This window comes from Xyrauchen texanus, chromosome 19, assembly GCF_025860055.1.
Source record: "Xyrauchen texanus isolate HMW12.3.18 chromosome 19, RBS_HiC_50CHRs, whole genome shotgun sequence".
NCBI classification, from domain to species: domain Eukaryota; kingdom Metazoa; phylum Chordata; class Actinopteri; order Cypriniformes; family Catostomidae; genus Xyrauchen; species Xyrauchen texanus.
Genome location: NC_068294.1, coordinates 34510333 through 34528398, shown reverse-complemented (window position 1 = coordinate 34528398; position 18066 = coordinate 34510333). Strand labels below are relative to the sequence as shown.

General features: G+C 36.4%; 1 protein-coding gene across 2 annotated transcripts in view; it reads right to left on the bottom strand.

Annotated features, from left to right (window-relative positions):
- Window positions 1-17529, bottom strand: part of LOC127659673 (glucocorticoid receptor-like) — a 35114-nt gene extending 17585 nt beyond the window's left edge. Inside the window, exons 1-3 of one of the 2 annotated variants that reach the window (XM_052149595.1) lie at window positions 17201-17529; window positions 15535-15656; window positions 12322-13412 (exon numbers count right to left, since the gene is read on the bottom strand). In XM_052149595.1, coding sequence (XP_052005555.1) covers window positions 12322-13292 — 971 coding nt within the window. In that variant the 5' untranslated portion in view covers window positions 13293-13412; window positions 15535-15656; window positions 17201-17529. The remainder of the gene's footprint in view (window positions 1-12321; window positions 13413-15534; window positions 15657-17200) is intronic. The other variant, XM_052149594.1, reaches the window with a different exon arrangement.
- Window positions 17530-18066: the final 537 nt, after the last annotated feature.

Genomic DNA, 18066 nt, shown 5'->3' with positions numbered 1-18066 from the left:
GGGTAGTGTTGTCAAAAGTAGCGGTTCTTCGGTACCAAGTCAGTACTAAAACAAAAAAAAGATGTAACGAAACCAGTGATTCCAAGCATAGACTCAATCCGGTGCCCGTACACTGTCTTAATGACACATGACTGCTTTCAAATGCTCACACACTTATTTGAGCATGTGCTCTGTTGCCCATTTCACACTGAAGTGCACAACTAATCAAACTAAAATCATTATATGTCCTAGTATGATTATAAAACCACAAAATACTGCAATCTTAGTCTCTATGAGCTGCATGAGCTTTAACTGAATGTGTAAAGTAGCCCACTCATACAATGGAAACTCCACAGACTATGAGAATCATTTGTGATGTATGAGAGATGACAGAGCAGAGCACTAGTCCACTCTAAAGCATTATTTTTTTTAATATAAGAATGTGACAGGGCAGAGGGCGGGGCCGTGTCATGATTATACACACCAGGTCCCTTATCAGGCTAATTAAGCCTCCGAAAGGGATAAAGGCCAATTGCGGACGGTGGTGTGACGAGAGAGAGAGATCATTTACGGACATGTCCGTCACGTGTGTGTGTCTGTCTTTTGTTTAAGTTAATCGTTAAAATATTGTTTATATCGCCAGGCCGGTTCTCGCCTCCTCCTTTCCATTGAAGTCCTTTACAAAGACATATAATTAAATCACAACATTTGCACTTTAACGATCACAATGGGCCATGTAGCGGACTGTTTATCCGGAGAACAAAATTTAAACTCAAAACTCAAAATAAAAGCATGAATCAGAATAAAAGCTAAATGCCTGATATTGAAGAAATTGCAACAAATATTTTATAACTGTATAGTAAAATAATTATTAAAGAATAATTATTGTAGTAATAATAATAATTAAAATATCACATGCAAGAGTGCTTTTGAACTGAATAAAAGTTTGTTACAAAATGCAATTGTACTGTATGTTAAGTAATTTTTCTATTTTTTACTTCTTAAAAGTTTAAGGGAAAATTCTTGATTAGACACCATTTTGATAATTAAATTAAATTAAACTTTAAAACATGGAATAACAATAAAAAAAAGAAACAAAGAATTGGGGAAAAAATAAAACAGATTTCAGTAGGGTCCTGCTTAAAAACAAACATGTATATCTTTTCATTTATTATTTATTACAAAACATGTAACTTTAGGCTAAAGGAGTGTGTTCAATAGCACATTTTCATATTAGCAAATTTTTCTGTGGTATCGAAATTGGTATCTGGAAATGTGAAACTTCACTGGTATCGGTACTGACTACTGACATTTTGGAACCGTGACAACACTATTTCTGGGTATAACTACTCCTCTTAATGACCAGAAAAGTCTGTCCTAATTATTACCAGTTTGTACAGTGTTTTGAGAACACTGTGGCAGTATTAATACATTTCTCAGATAGGCTCTTGGAGCTATTTTTTTTATTTATTTATTTGCCAGAAAACTATATTTTCACTAATTCAAAGGTCCTCATTGTGATACTGGTTTTGCAGAGTTAAAAATACTCAGTGGGTGTATGCTGGAATGAGTAAAGGAGAGAGAGAGACACAAGAAAGAGAAAGATAAAACAAGCTACTTATTCACAGCTGCCTGAAAGCACCGTCCATCTTGACTCATATGAGGCCAAGAATGATTTCAGTAAAGCTTTCAGGAAGAATGTCTGAGTCAGAGTCAGTATAAATCAGAGGGTTTGGCTCAATTAAAACCCTCATTCAAGAGACAGCCACACTGAAGAAAAGACAAAACAAAAACCAAAAGGGGTGTGAACTGATTCCATGTAGCGTGCGAAACCAAGTGAGCACTGAGCACTGACCTGAGGCCAACAGTGTTTGCTGCATAGCGTGCAGAAGAGAGAGAGAGAAAGAGAGAGAAAAAGAGAGGGTGAGAAACAGCTCTCTTTTAAGCTGGCTAAAAGCACTAAATGTCACACAGGTTGGAGCGCAATCGCAAACAAACCCTACTCCCACTCAGAACCTGTATACCACAAAGGCCTGATAATTGAGCCCACATGTAAATTGAAGATGAAACCTCTCTTCTGTTTTACCATCTGTTCCTGCTCTTTGTGACTAAACCACTAACTGACTGTTTTTCTATCCAGAACCACCAGCTATTCAGCTTTAGTATTATTGTTTTGTTTTTCATAACACTATTTTGTGGCCTAAAGGCTGGTATTCTTTATTTTTTTAATGTGCGCTTCGCTAGAGCTGGGCAATATGGCAAAAAGAAAATTATCTTAAGGATGATTCACGGTTACATTTTTCAACTTTCAAATGTACTCAACCAAAATTATTCAAATAACGTTCTCTAATAGAATGTAAGGCAACCTGGTAAGAGAAATCAAAGTTATTTTCATTATATGTGTGCAAGAAAAATTTAACTGAAATGAAAATGAAAAATATAAATAAAATAAATACACCACAGAGGAAATTGTCAACATAGTGTAAATGTAAAATCAATTAAAATCTAACAAAGATTAAACCCAGATGTTGCAAAATAATACTTCAAAATAAGAACACGGTTGTTCTTACTTCTTAGCCAATGTAGGTATTCAATTTGATCTAAACCAAAATGATCAAGTTTATCTAGAAAGTAGGCTACGTTTTGTATATCATTTTTTTTAAAGTATTTAGTCTGTACATGCTGAGCAGATAAGCAATATAAAACTAAATAAAAATGTTTGTCAAGTAAAACTTTGATGTTGGCTTGAGAAAGCTTAGCCTGAAAGTTTGAAGTAGTTGTAAAGCTTGAAGTAGTTTCAAGTTTAAGTAGTAGTTTTAAAAGTTAAAAGTTTAAAGATTATAAGACCATTCAGTCTATCAGATAGATAGATATTTTCTGGTTCAGAGACATGTGATTTGTTACTTGGTTGCTAGGCTAACACCATCTGATTGCCAGGCTGTTAGCAAGGTGATCCTCAAAAGGCTCCTTGCTACCGGAAGTGTCTACGATGTTGTGGTGCAGAGATATATGATTTGTTACTTGGTTGCTAGAGTAACCCCATCTGGTTGCTAAGCAGATACCAAGGTTAAACTTAAAAGGCTCCTTGCTACCCTGAGTCCAATGAACGAAACCAGAAGTGTCTACGATGTTCTGGTCCAGAGATATAGGTTTTATAACTTGGTTGCTAGGGTGAGCTCACTTGGTTTCTAGGAGTTTTCCTAGTGATACCTACAAGGCTGCTTGCTGGTCTGAGTCATACGAGCCAACAATGAAGTCTCTATGATATTCTGATTTGGAGATATACCTCTAAGCTCATTTTAATGGAAGTCAATGGGTTTTGGATGCTAGGGTGCACTAAATGGTTGCTAGGGTGTGGCTAAGTATTGTCCAGCATGATACTTAAAGGCTCCTTGCTGGTCTGAGTCAAATAAGCCAAAGTTGATGTCTCTACGATGTTGTGGTGCAGGGATATGTATTTTGCTATTTGGTTGCTAGGGTAAGTCCATCCGGTTGCTAGTAAGTTGTCAGGGTGATCCTAAAAAGGCTGCTTGCTGGACTGAGTCAAACCTGAAAACATATGCCATTTTTAATGGCAGTCAAACAGTTTTGGTTGAGTAAAGAATGTATGAGTGGTGAAGTGATAGTATGCAACCAGAACATTATAAAAATGTTGTTAAAACGGGCTAGCATTGTGCTAGCTCATGTTAGCAATGCCTAGCGAAGTGTTAAAACATGCTAGCATCATGCTAACATATGCTAGCAATGCCTAGCGAAGTGTTAAAATGTGTTAAAAACATGCTAGCCACGCCTAGCGAAGTGCTAAACCACTGTAAAAACATGCTAGCATCAGGCTAATAACACTTAGCAAAATATTAAAACATGGTATCTTCATGCTAACGCATGCTAGAAATGCCTAGCAAAGTGCTAAAAACATGCTAACAACCTTAGTAACCAAGTAACATAACATATTTATCTCCGCACAGAACATCATAGAGACTTCTGGTTTCATTCATTGAATGACTCAAGGTGGCAAGGAGCATTTTGAGTTTCACCTTTGTAACTGCCTAATAACCATGTAACAAAACATGTATCTCTGCACCATAACATTGTAGAGACTTCTGGTTTTGTTAATTTGACTAAAGGTAGCAAGGAGCGTTTTGAGTATCACTCCGGTAACTGCCTAGCAACTAGGGCTGAAACGATTAGTCGACGTTATCGACAACGTCAACAATAAAAAAATTGACGACAAAAATGTTCATTGTTGAATAGTCGTTTGATCTCATTTAACATAACATGAGATCACATTAAACTCTAATGATGATGCATGAGAGCAGCACTGCAGTTCATGCTTGATTGAGGAGAGGAAGAATTACACAGATAACAGTCCAGATGCACACTAAACTTTCCAAACAGCTTCAGGTGGTGTAGATCGCAAAGTAAAGGAAATTACACAAAAACACCAAATAAGTAAATAGAGAAGCACTCTCGTTGTGGAATAAGTGGAGTCGGAGCTCTTTAAAGGAAACACCCCGGTGTTACATCTTAAATGCAGTTTAAATGCGTTATAATAATACAGAAGCAGGTAATATAATTAACTACAGACTACGAAACTGGCATTTCTCTGTGCTGTCAGTGCCTCTTCTACGAGTTGCGCAAATGTCCTGGTCTAAGGGGGAGAGATTGAAACTGCACCCGGCTGATGAACACATGTCTCAGGGATGCTCGTCCATCGAGCATGCACGCTTGCTGCAGCTAGATTATAACGCGATGGCTAGCGACTTATTGAATCATAATATATGTTACTGTGCATTTCTTATCATGAAGAAAATGGGCAATACACAGCTTTCTTAATGAGAGAGTTTGGTGAGAGAGGGTAGTCTTCGCCCCATTATACACTGCAACAAAATAGGTTTATGATTTGTTTTGGCTTGTTTTCCAATAAAAATATCAAAAACTAATTTAAAACAATGTACATTTACTTCAGGAACTATACTGCAAAAGAAAAAAATTGTATCTGAGAATGATAAATATCAAATATTTTAAAATATCTAAAAATTCTTTAAAAAAGATGCGATTCACCTGAGAAGCTGCATAGAAGCAAGATTTTTAGACTGGCTTTTAGAGAATAGACTTTGAATAGAATTATATTTTGTCTTTACTGCACTCGCAGAAGTATAACCAACTGAAAAAAAAAACACATAAAAAATACATTTATATTTAAGATAAATTCTCTTAAAGCAATCTTATATGTTGCTTCTCAATTAAATGCATCTTGTTTTAAGGATTATTAGACAATTTAAAAATGGAAAACAAGACAAAAACGCTTGATGATTTTGTCCTCTTTATTGTTAGTAAGCACGTTTAATAAAACCTTAAGTCGGGGCACAAGCTAAATAATCGTAAAGAGATAATGATTAATTTTTGCAATAATCGCCAAATAATCATTCTAATAATCATTAGATTAATCGATTATCAAAATAATAGTTAGCTCAACCTAGCAACCAAGCAGAAAAACACACATCTATCTATCTATCTATCTGTCCATAAACTTTCAGACTAGGCTTTTTCAAGCCAACCTAAAGTTAGTCCACAACCTTTTCAATCTAGTTCATCATTACAACTCAACTCACAAAGTTTGTCAAAATGATCGCTGGCCAAATGTTTGCTAAAGATGCAGTACGCTTGAAACACATCACAGAACAAAGAAATAATTAGCAGTTTACTATGTTACATGTTTCATCAACGTGCAGAATGCAGAGGCCAGTTATAGTCTTAAGACGATGTATACATGCATGATGGATGAAGTTGAGCTACAATCCGTGTACAATTGTACTGGAAATATTATTGTAACCCGTTATGTTCATTTAGAGCACTCGCACATGTAAAGCATTGGTGGCGGCATGAAGCCAAACACAATTAATTTATTTTCTCTTCCTTATTCAGCCTTTGGTGGATTAACAACATATTGTGGGAATATGCATTTAAGAATATGTTTTTTTTTTATTATATGTGTATCAGACTAGGTAGTTTAGAGAAGCAACAGCGTCAGCTGTATTACACTGTTAAACAGAGTTGCTAAGTGGAGGTCTCTCCCAGATCCTGTTCACCCTTTTGTGAGTCAAACAAGAATAGCTTAGGTGTGGACCTTTTATCTCTATAAAAGGTAATGAAGTAGCCGGAGTAATATAGTTATGATGATTGGATTATTGGCTGGTGAAACTTCTGGGTCTGGGGAGGGTTCCTACAACTGCTTACTTCCTTTGTATACTTTGTTTACAGTTATTAACGGAGTGCTTTGTAGTTTTAAAGATATTTAGGGGGCTGTCCTTCCATGAGAAGACAATGTATAGCTCATTGTTTTTAGACTTGATGACTGACGTTCTCAATAAAAAATTCTGCTGAAGACGTATGATCATTCTTCTGATCTTCACTTCTGAGTTTCCATCTATAGCGTTTGCTAATATTTTTATGAAAAACCAATAAAATAAATTCCTCATTTAAAAACAAAAAACGTAAAATTGCCCTGTCCTACAATCAGCCTTATAAAGTAAACTCTTTTAAGCGTGAGCCCATGCGGACACGACTGCTTTGGGATACACTTTTAGCCCAGTCAAGCGCATTCACCATCAATGCGTAAAGACGTATACTCTGCTGATGACTGAATGATGATGGACGGAAAACTAATTTACTTGAGTAAATGTTTGGAGAAAAAAAAAAAAAAAAAGAACGGTTTAACTGTGGGTACTTTTTATTCATACTCAAGTAAATTTCTAATGAAAATGTTTTACTTTTACTTCATTACAATGGTCAACGTTCCTTTCGTTGGATTACTGGTTTTAATTAAATACGTTTTAATAAGTGCGTAATTTATTGAGAGATTTTTGAAAGGGATTTTTACTTTATAGTTGTGTTTTGTCACTCGAATCCACCACTTTAGCAAGTGCTCAAAACAAACAATTTATTTATTCAGGCAATGCCTTCATTTTACACCAAGACAAGCGGATATTTCAAGATTAGAGATATATCTCCAACTTAAGAAAACTTGTTAAGGTGAGTTTTGGCAATTGTGATTATGTGAGCTTGTCTGTGTTGTAGTGGTAATCCCGTAACTATGGGCTCTTATGACCTTAGTTTCTAAGTATACATTTTTATATCAGTGCTGAAATATATCTGTGCATCCTATTTAAATCCATGTAAACATTCGCGTTAGGTGTAAATGCCTTTTGATCGCGTGCGTGCGTGATTACTTGAGCGCATCTCTGCACGTGCACACAGCACAGCAACCTTGCGTCTGACAGATGCAACGCGTTTTTCTCATGGACAACAGAAAACAAGCTCTGAACTTAAATAAGCCTAACACGCTTCCAAATACAGAGATTAGGTGCAGTTTACACTTACTGTACAGAACTACTGATCTAATTTCTTTCTAAACTGAAAATACTAAGTACACTGATCTAAAAATTCAGTACTTTAATAAGCTGTGAAATAGCGAAGGTAGCCATTAATAAAGAATGATCTTGCTTTAATTCAGCATTATATATGATTGAGCCTGTGAAATATTGTTCATGTTAGAAACTGATTTCCAAAGTTCTCTTCTAATTGACAGATTCCTCCAAATCTGACAAGCATCCTTAAAGTGATAGTTCAGCCATAAATTCATGTTCTGTCATCATTTCCCCGCACTCATGTTGTTCCAAACCCTTTAGAAATTTCTGCATTTTGTGGAACCCAAAAGATGTTAAAGAGTATGTTAGAGAATGACAGTCTCAATCACCATTCCCTTTTAAAATATGGAGGAAAAAACCATGCAATTAACATAAATGGTGACTGAGGAGAACATTCTGTCTCTTTAATTATGTTGCATTGAAGGAAAGAAGTCATTTGGGATTGGAACAAAATAAGGGTGAATGATGAAAGAATTTACAATAACAATAATTAATATTATTAGTAAATTATTAGTATTCTGTAAAACATGTTAAATGTGTATTATGTAATGAAATACTGGGGAGTATATATCCACTATGTTAAATATGAAAGTAACTAGTTACTTGCTACTTGAGTATTCTTTTAACTGGATACTTTTTTACTCTTACTCATGTAATTAATTACATTATTACTTCTACTTAAGTAATTGTACTTTTACTTGAGTACAGCTACTCTACCCACCTCTGGTTATCAGCTAGGTGACACTAAACTTTTCAGAAAAAAATAAAATAATTCTATATAAGTATATTTTGTCTTTACTGCACTTGCAGAACTATAACCAAGTGAAAAAATACACTTGTGTACAAAATACACTTATATTAAGATACATTCTCTTAAAGCTCTAAATATTCTATCATGTATTCTAAATTGTCTATTATGTTGCTTCTCAATTAAATGTATCTTGTTTTAAGGATTTTTAGACAGTTTTTAAATGGAAACCAAGACAAAAACACTTGATAATAATAGGATTTTTTGCAGTGAATTTCTTTACTGAATTAAACTTAATAAAGTATTTTCTCCCCATTAATTCAGTGAATGTCTTTTAGAGGTATTTTGAAATATGATTTTGTCCTCTATTGTTAGTAAGCATATTTAATCCAACCTTTTAAGTCAGGCCACAAGCTGAATAATCGGTTAAGATATAATGATTAATCTTTGCAATAATCAGAGAATTGTTGAATAATCCTTCTAATAATCATTAGATTAATCGATTATCAAAATAATCGTTTGTTGCAGCCCTATTGCTCACAGATTTTAAATAATGGGGGTATTTTTGTCACTTTCACTGGCATTTTTGCCACAAGCCCCCCATTTTTTAAACTGCTGCAGGACTTGATATTATCCATCAGGAATTTGATCATGAAAAGTGGGCATTCCATTTCAGTATGGAACCTGACAATAATGCCATTTTGCAGTCAGTTGTGGAAAGGAAGAATATCTTGGCCGAGGAGTCAAGCCAAATTTATTAGGGCCCAACCACTGAAAGTGCGGAGACCCTATTGTTCTTCTAAGGATTATTATTAGGGCTCAAGCACTGACAGTGCAGCGGCTCTATTGTTCTTCTAATGATTGTTATTATTATTAGGGCTCAAGCACTGACAGTGCAGAGGCCCTATTATTCTTCTAAGGATATTTAGGGCCCAAGCACTGGAAGTACGGAGACTAGGGCTGGGACAACGCGTCGACGTCATCGATGACGTTGACGCAAAAAATACGTTGACGCAAAATATGCGCGTCGATTCGTCGGACCCAAAACAAAGATGGCGGCGCCGGCGACTAGTAGCAACACGAGTGGCTCCTCAGACTGTCAGAAGTGCAAGGGGGCATGCACTCGTTCCTCTAAAGTATGGGAATTCTTTAATTTAAAAGGAAACAATTCCATGATATGTCGTCTTTGCAAAATGGAGATGGCCTTCCATTCTAGCACCACGGCAATGCACCAGCATCTGAAGGGGCGCCACCCGGGAGCAGCTGCAGATGACAGAGCACCGTAAGTTTTTTTTCAACTCCCCACTTTGCACTTCGATGTTGGAGTAGGCTATAATACGTTAGTCGACACCTAAAGTTTTCACTTATAGCTATTAATAATGCGCTTATAGCTATGAATGTCGTGAAAAATACATAGAGGACACTGACAACGCGCTGACAGACAGGACCAAGCAGGTAACATTTAATAAATTCTCAACTTACAAATTTGGTCATTCAAAGAAAATTAAACCATAAATAGGCATACTATTTTGTGGCTCTTTAATGTGACAGATTGCCTCAGTTAAAGCTGCTCGTGAACCGATCATCTTTTCCTTGGTTAATTTATAGCATCAAATAGGCTAAACATGAATGTAGCCTACATCAGAAGGACTGTTGTTTTAACCGCGGAAAGACGTCAGTACGGTAGCCTACAATCCATTATTCAAATTCAAATCCACCGACGTTAATCTTCTCTCTCCTGACTACTTTGTCGTACAAAAATGGCGTATTATGATTGATTGATCAGATCGCCAGTCAATCAAACTCCCGGCAAATGTTTTTTTTTTTAACATTTTATACACCCCCACCCCCGATGAAACCGGTATTACCGGTGTTGTCACAAGTCGATTAATCGAATCGGACTGAAAAAATAATCGCTAGATTAATCGTTTAAAAAATAATCGTTTATCCCAGCCATAACGGAGACCCTATTGTTCTTCTAAGAATTGTTTTTTTCTGGGGGCTTTTGGGGCACTTAACGTGCTCAAAAACTCATAAAATTAAACAGGCGTCAAGAGTCGTCGGCAATTAGGGCTTGGCAAATGTTCTTTCATGGCTGTGTAGAGGAGGCTCTGTAGCGCCACCTGTTCGGGGGCTCTGCAGCTACAGTCACCAAACTTTGTACACACTGTATATAGAAAACTGGACAACTTTCACACTGACAATCATAAGCTACACCCAACAGGAAGTTGGCCATTTTGGATTGTTTGAGAAATGCATGCTCTGGAATTTGAAATATTCCTCCAAGGGGATTCATGTTACAGGTACAAAATGTGGGAGACATCATGCCAAGTCATTGACGATGCTAAATTGCGAATGGATTTTTGATATATCAAAAGGTGTTGCCATGGCAACGTGACAAATTAATGTAAAAAAAATGGGAATTAGGGAGTGTCTCAAATCGTATGCATGTATCGTTAAAATGATGAAGGGTTTCTTGATATCTTAAATATTGTTGCCATAGCAACTCATTAAATGTCATTATTCCTTTTTATGTATATTTGCTTATTTTTAATGTACTTGACATGCTTAAAACATATAACATAAAATTTGAAAAAGGAAGTGTCTCATATCTTCTATGTGCACTGTATGATTTTGATAAAAATTCAGCTGTATGTTTGGTAATGGGTGCTGATAACATTGATGTGGCTATTATGGGTTACGGTCATAGCGCCACCTCCTGGCAGGAGGAAGTGTTGTTCTTACAACAGACTTTAAAATAGTCCTCTTATATTTACTCAAATTGCTTCGAAATTGTTTAGAACAATGTCAAATGTGTCCACCTTGCATTGTTTTCCGAAAGCCACCAGGTGGAAATGGACCAGTTGTGTTTTGGGATGCTTGCAGCTATATTTTCAGCCTCTCTGCTGAGAGCCAAGATGTGACCAGGATGTGTATGCTGAAAGCCCAGTTCACCCTTGAGAGCATCTTACCATATTTCAATAATAACGTTATTTTTCAAACCTTTTGTTATTGTTTTTCTTGACTTAAAATTTATTACATTAACCAACTTAACATTACTTTGTACAATATTGGCAAGACATAATAAAGGCTACATTAACTACTGTATGCTAGCTTAAAACAATGCCTAACCATTTGGCTATTGGTTAACATTAATTCCCCTTCAACATGGCCTATGTGACATCAGCAGAAAAGTCATTTTAGAGGTGGAGAAAGTTGTTACAATTTAATGGATAATTAGGAAGAAAAAAATGTCTTCGTATAACGTGTACTAATTAATTTATAGGTTTCAAATCAAGTTGCAGGGCCCTGATCAATCGATTCCATTAAGGTTGTCAGTTATATAACTTCCTCATAAAATGCAATGCAGGCTTCCTTGTAAAACTTACACTAAACACAAAAAGTTTTTTTGCATTACTAAAGACAGCCTGGGTGCACATAAAACAGATTGCCTATTTCTAGAAAATCTCTTGACCTAAATTTCTGCAGTGGTTTTGCTCTGACGTCATACCTTCTGAGCACATTTCATTGATTTATTCATGATTGCTCATATACATCAGTAATTGCAAATAGGTGAGAAAAGATAGCAATGGAAACATGATAGAATATGAAAGTGAAGGAAATGGCACCGTTCCGTCTTATTATTCTGAAAGAGATATTGCATTCATCCACTGGACTACTGGTGGTACAGAATGGTTATTTTAATGAAAGTCTAACTTCAGTCATTTAGGGAGCAGTGCTGTCTTTGAGACTGATTTTGTCTAGTCCAACCTCCATTTCCTGGGTGTTCCTTTAAAAGGACCATCATTTTTATTATCCAAAACCGCTAAAATATTACTGATTTATTTCACAGATACAGGTTAACAGGTTTCCCAGTCCCAACACCATTTATCAAATAATTTTCCAGATGTTCATGAATTAAATAATTTTTTTATAGCACTCACAAAGAGCAATTTCTAAATATTTTAGAGCTGTGCAAAACTAGATATTCCATTACTTTTACAGGCCTGGAAATCACAATTTTAAAATTGACTGATATTTGTCAAGGTTGTCCATGAACATGACTACGAGTACTGTTGTTAGGAATGGCCATTTTATTCAATCTTTAATACACCTTGACACATAATTGAAACACTGGCCATCATGGTGACCTTCATCATGGCTTACCTGGCATAGGAGGTTGTGAAAGCTTTGGAAATTCCATTTGCATTTCCATAGCCCTGGCCCCTGCTCCAACCATCTTCTGAAGAGGCCAGAGGGGTGTACACATTGAAGACAGGCTTCTGATCTTTTTGTTGACTGACACCAGCCATGGATGAGCCGGTTCCAAAGAGTAAGCTCTGTCCACTTGAAGTGGTGACATTGCAAATGGAAATGGGTGTGCTACGGAGACTTGCCTGACAGTAGTTAGTCCCAATTTTCTCCTGTTTGATTACCCCAGGAGTACACAGCTGGATTATGGAGTCTTTCTCCACCTTTACAGTGGGTGAGCTGATGGTGACAATGTTGTTGCTGGATGGGCTGGAGTTGGTTGTACCATTAGCAGTGCTGCTCACTGAGACCACCAGCTTCGAGTCCCTCTCTGAATTTGTTGGCAAGTCTCCAAGCAGAGAATTATCATCAATGGTGGAGAGGAATGCATCATCCCCCATGTAGAAATCAGAGGGTGAGCATTCTAACTCAAAGTCCTGCAGGAGGTCCAGAGTGTTGTCACTAAAGAGCTTACTACCGATGTCAACATCCTTACTGATGGGCCCGAAAGAATCTTGGTCAAGGTCCATATCGGCTTTATCCATGGGAGAGAAGTCCTCTGTTTTTAAAGGAAAGAGATTGGGATCCACTCCACCAATCAGAGAGTCCATTGAAGGAGAGATGCTATTAAGGTTTGCAATGCTGGCCTCCAGACCTGAGAAGTTGTCCCCCAGAGTGAAAGGGGCCAGAGTCTGGTTTTGTTGGGCCCTCCGATCCTTCCCCATTTTGAGTTCTGAATCCTCCATAAAGAATCCGAGTGTGGAGGATACAGAGGTGGTGTGCTCCTTCAGAGTAGGTGAATTGCTCAGGCCATTAGGAAGGTCCCCAGAAACAGGCTGCATTAATGGATTGGGTTGAGAAACCATTGAGGTTGGGGCGACAGACATGATACTTTGTATTCCGCTTCACAAAATCCCCTTAGATGGGCTGTTACTGTAATCCAATGTATTCAAACACTCATCTCTCTTTGTACTGTTCTTAAGTCCTCCTTGATCCATCTCACATTACTGTGGTAGAACACAAGAAAACAATGTTTCTTTAAAAATAATATATTCAAAATCACAAAAGAATATCTGAAAGCATAATTTACTGTAAATAACATGACACCAACAATACAAAGAAACAACAAAATAATTAAAAAACAGAGAAATAAAAAATTAATTTATCATTTTAACTGCAATTTCCACAAATATACAATAGTTACTAGCTATTGTTGCTACAAAAATAAACAAATAAATAACGTGGTAACTAGGCATTAGCCACTAATATCATCAGTAAAATAAATTAAATTAGAGGAAAACTCTAAAAACGTCTTACACTAGCCTGGTTTCCATCCACCTTTCACGCTATTTTGTTATCGACAAAGTGAAAATGCGATATTTGCCGCCATCTGCCCGTTTTCATTCAAATGGCCTTTTTTTTTGCCACAGTTGTTTTTTTTTTCCTACAAAGTTTTGGTAAAATGGGGAGAGTATTGAGACAATTCATTAACATTAGCCAGTTTACAATCATTTTAATTTCACAAATAAAAGCGATCAGAAGAGGAGGAATTGCAATCAAAAGGGATTGCCCTTCTGATAGGACTGTAATATTGGGCCTGATGTTGTGCATATGGCAGGTTGGCACCGGTTCTGACCCGAAAGGGGATCGTCATGGCCAGTGGTGGACGAAGTACACATACCATGTACTTGAGTTAAAGTAAAGATACTCGAGGTAAAATATTACTCAAGTAAAAGTAGAAGTGCTGCCTTTAAACATTCACTTGAGTAAAAGTACAAAAGTATTTGCCTTCAAATGTACTTAAGTATCCAAGTACTATGATTTTTTATGGCCATAATGTCCTATTTTAATTTGTCACAAGACTCTTGCTTAACTCAGTCTACATGAAGACTACTGTCACTCTTGGCACACCAATCTATTAATAAAATGACATTAATTAGTTAGGTGTGTATATATATATATATATATATTTGAATTGAATACATTTTTTGTGTGTTTAATTTTGGAGGGATGGGGACTGTTCCCATAAGGTATAATACATTTACAGTATTTACTGTATATATTTTTCTCGAGTGTCTATGGTCATAATTATTAACATCCTAATGTTATGATACATTCACATAAACCTGCACAACACCATTAAATATAAATATATATATATATATATACACACACACACACACCTACACACATAGACACACATATATATATATATATATATATATATATATATATATATATTCTATGTTATGGGAGCAGCCAATTTCCCTCAAAATTAAACACAAAAGCGTATTAATGCAGTGTTTCTGCTACTCCCCAGAAAAAAAATGCTATTATATGCAAGTCATTTTAGTGTCAACATAATAAGCAATGTACATTATCGTCAATATTTACCGATAATTGCTGCAATAATAGCTGCTGCTCTCTGCCCCGCTTAAAATCATTGGCAACGCAATTTGTTTGGAACTATTGAGAGCTACACGAATCACGTGACCGCGCAGCGGCGAGATCACTGTCGCAACCGTCTATGTTCGCAACTCTCATATTTAAGGGCTCTGGGGTGCGTTTCCTGTACAGCGACGTAACTTGCTGCTCCACTACCGTAGTACGATGCACTGTTGAAGAAATCAACTTGCTAGTCACGTCTGTTTCCCGAAATCGTATTGTCGCAAATTGGTTGTTCAACCACGTTGGTTAATGATGTCACACATGTGGTGGAGTAAACACTACTTTTAATGAATCTGTTTGCGAATGTTCGTTGGAACGATGGTTTCGGGAAACACCGACTCGCTGAACTATGATGATAACGACGGAACTTGCGACCATAGTTGGCTAACGATGCTTTTGGGAAACGCACCCCTGGTTCGCGCTTAGTAGATGCCGCCAAGGCAAGTTCAAAACAAAGCGCGCGCGCTGTACTGTGATTGGTGGCTCGTTTGACCAGTTACGTTTTTATCCACTCATAAATAAAAAGGAACGACTGATTTTGAAATGTAGTAGAGTATAAAGTAAGATATTTGACTTTGAAATGTAGTGGAGTTAAAGTAAAAGTCTCCCCAAATTTAAATACTTCAGTAAAGTACAGATACGCAAAAAAGCTACTTAAGTACAGTAATGAATCACATTTACTTCGTTACTGTCCACCACTGGTCATGGCCCTGATCAAGCTGGCAACCTGCACCAAGTAGTGGGGGAAACTTTCCGTCTCAGTATAAGGACCATCAATTGATGTGTATATGCGGTGCGCACAGCTAAAGAAAAAAAAAATGATGCGGTGTATTATCAGGGTTTACATATGGTACATTTCTGATATTCAATATTTTGAACAATCATCTAATCAAAAGCATCGCCATCCCAACTGCATTATATCTGGCAAGAAAAAAAAAAGCAAGCTTAAGCTTTTCACCAAGTATTGTGTATTTATTCTTAATTTAACACATCTTTATGCACAGAAATTATATGTTTTTTTGTACTGAAGGCTAATTCCATGACTGTCGTCTATTATTTTGAATAGTGTGGAAAATAAACTTTAATAAATAAACGGATGGATACCGCGATTAAATTAACCGCAAATAGTGGCCATTCATTTGTTCAATGTGCACAAGATATTTGTGTTGGCACTCCTGGAAGTGTCACATTTGCAGATAGGCTCTATATGCCATAAAGTCATTCCATAATCTCGTACAATAACACTTGATAACACAGGCTAACGAGTGGGGCAAACTCTATCATGTGACACTACATTTTTGCGTTACTGCCAATTTTATCGACAAAATGTGTTTCCAAACCATTTTTTCGTGACATTTCATGTAGTGACATAAGAGTTTATGCGCTTGAGTTAAACGGAAAAATATTAAGTCAAAATATGCAATAATGTGCATTTTTCCCTTTAGCTTTATTTTGATGCGCTAAAAGGTTTTTTTTGCAAAAAATCCTTAGATGGAAACGTATTTACTGATTGAAGGACATTCATCAAGTGATTATTATACAGTAGTTGCAATAACAACTAGATATGTAAATTTTGTCAAGACACTTTGTTGTTGGCTTGACAAATCCTTATTAGAAACATTTTTAAGTATATATATATATATATATATATATATATATGATTATATGATATATGAATATATGATTATATATTATATATGTAGGAAAGTTGGTATAATCTGTGTTCACATCAAAATATGCCGTTTAACTTCTTAAAACTTAAGATAGGTTGTATGTAAATGTTTTCAATATATGAAGATGATAGTTATGGTCAATATTCGACACATACTGACGGGTGCGCGCATTAAACTGCCGATTAATTTGGTGATTTAATAACTTCCAAACAAATGATGTTATCTTTAACGTCATAAACACAAGTTATTATCAACCGAAATTAGGATTTATAGCCTTTTTCTCTCTATAAAATGTCAAATATGTATATTTTGGAACTCTCGCGCCCTTGCCCCACGCACACTCGATGCAGAAGCAGGCTGTTCGTGGATCAGTGTGGCACGCAATGAGGCCTACTCACTCGAACTGCTAATCCACACCAAAACGACGAGGAAATAATTTAATATTACAACATGAACGCTTAAACAACATGCACTATTGCTGCAACAGTGTAACGCTATTACATTAGCGCTCACAGCCCAGCAAGAACGAGTACATGGCGAACCATGACAAATACGTAGCGAATACTATCTATATTCCGTCAGTTACTTAAAATATATCCGACAGATACTTGTCTATAACACGTTTTGTACTCATACGCACTGTTAAAATCGGGATAAATGTAGGAAATACGTACCATTTGATATTTAGGCTCCTGTTTTGATTTGTTGATTCATATGACATTGTTTTGATTAGAGGTTTCTGATGTTAGCGATTAGCAATAACACGAAAGCCTTCACAGTTGATACGAGGTCCGAGGTCGCGTGACAAAAGCAGGAGAAATCGCAAACTGCGTGAAAATATCGCAGGCCAGATATAGTCCAGCCTTTGAGTCAGAATTCATAACACCATCAGGGTAATCCAGTTAATTTACTCGTTTTGGTCATGAGAAAAGAGGCGTGCCATAAAACCAAAAACCATAAAAACATTCAAAATGGAGATCACTGTATGGAGATCCGTGGACACCCTGTTTACAACATGTAGTGCGACCTAATGGCCGTATAGAGTTATTACAGCTCGCCTCCTTGACAGTGAGAGTGACAGTGACAGTGACAGTGAGAGTGTGATCTGTGTCTGAGAGGCCTCGTTGAAGTCCTTTTTCTCGGTTACTCTGATTTTGTTTTGTTGTCTCCTTATTCCCTCTTTCACCCACACAAGCCCCCAAAATTGGTAACACTTCATAATACATTTTCTTAATAAAATTAACAAATGTAAATTATTACTCCGTTTTTTCCCCCATGGGTTAATGGCACCTTAAACATACCACAGTAGGCTACTTTCGTGAACATCTTTTTGTCACTATGCACTGCAAAGTATTCCTGATCCACTTAGTCATCACTTGCAACATCTAATGTTTGATATTTAGATAATTATATCTACTATTTAATAATTTCTAAAAAACATTACGTAGCTAATGCGAATACCTGAAATGATCACATTTGTTTTTAGACAAAATATTTGTCCTTTTTAGTTTTGTTCTAGGTGATTCAATCAAATTAGAGT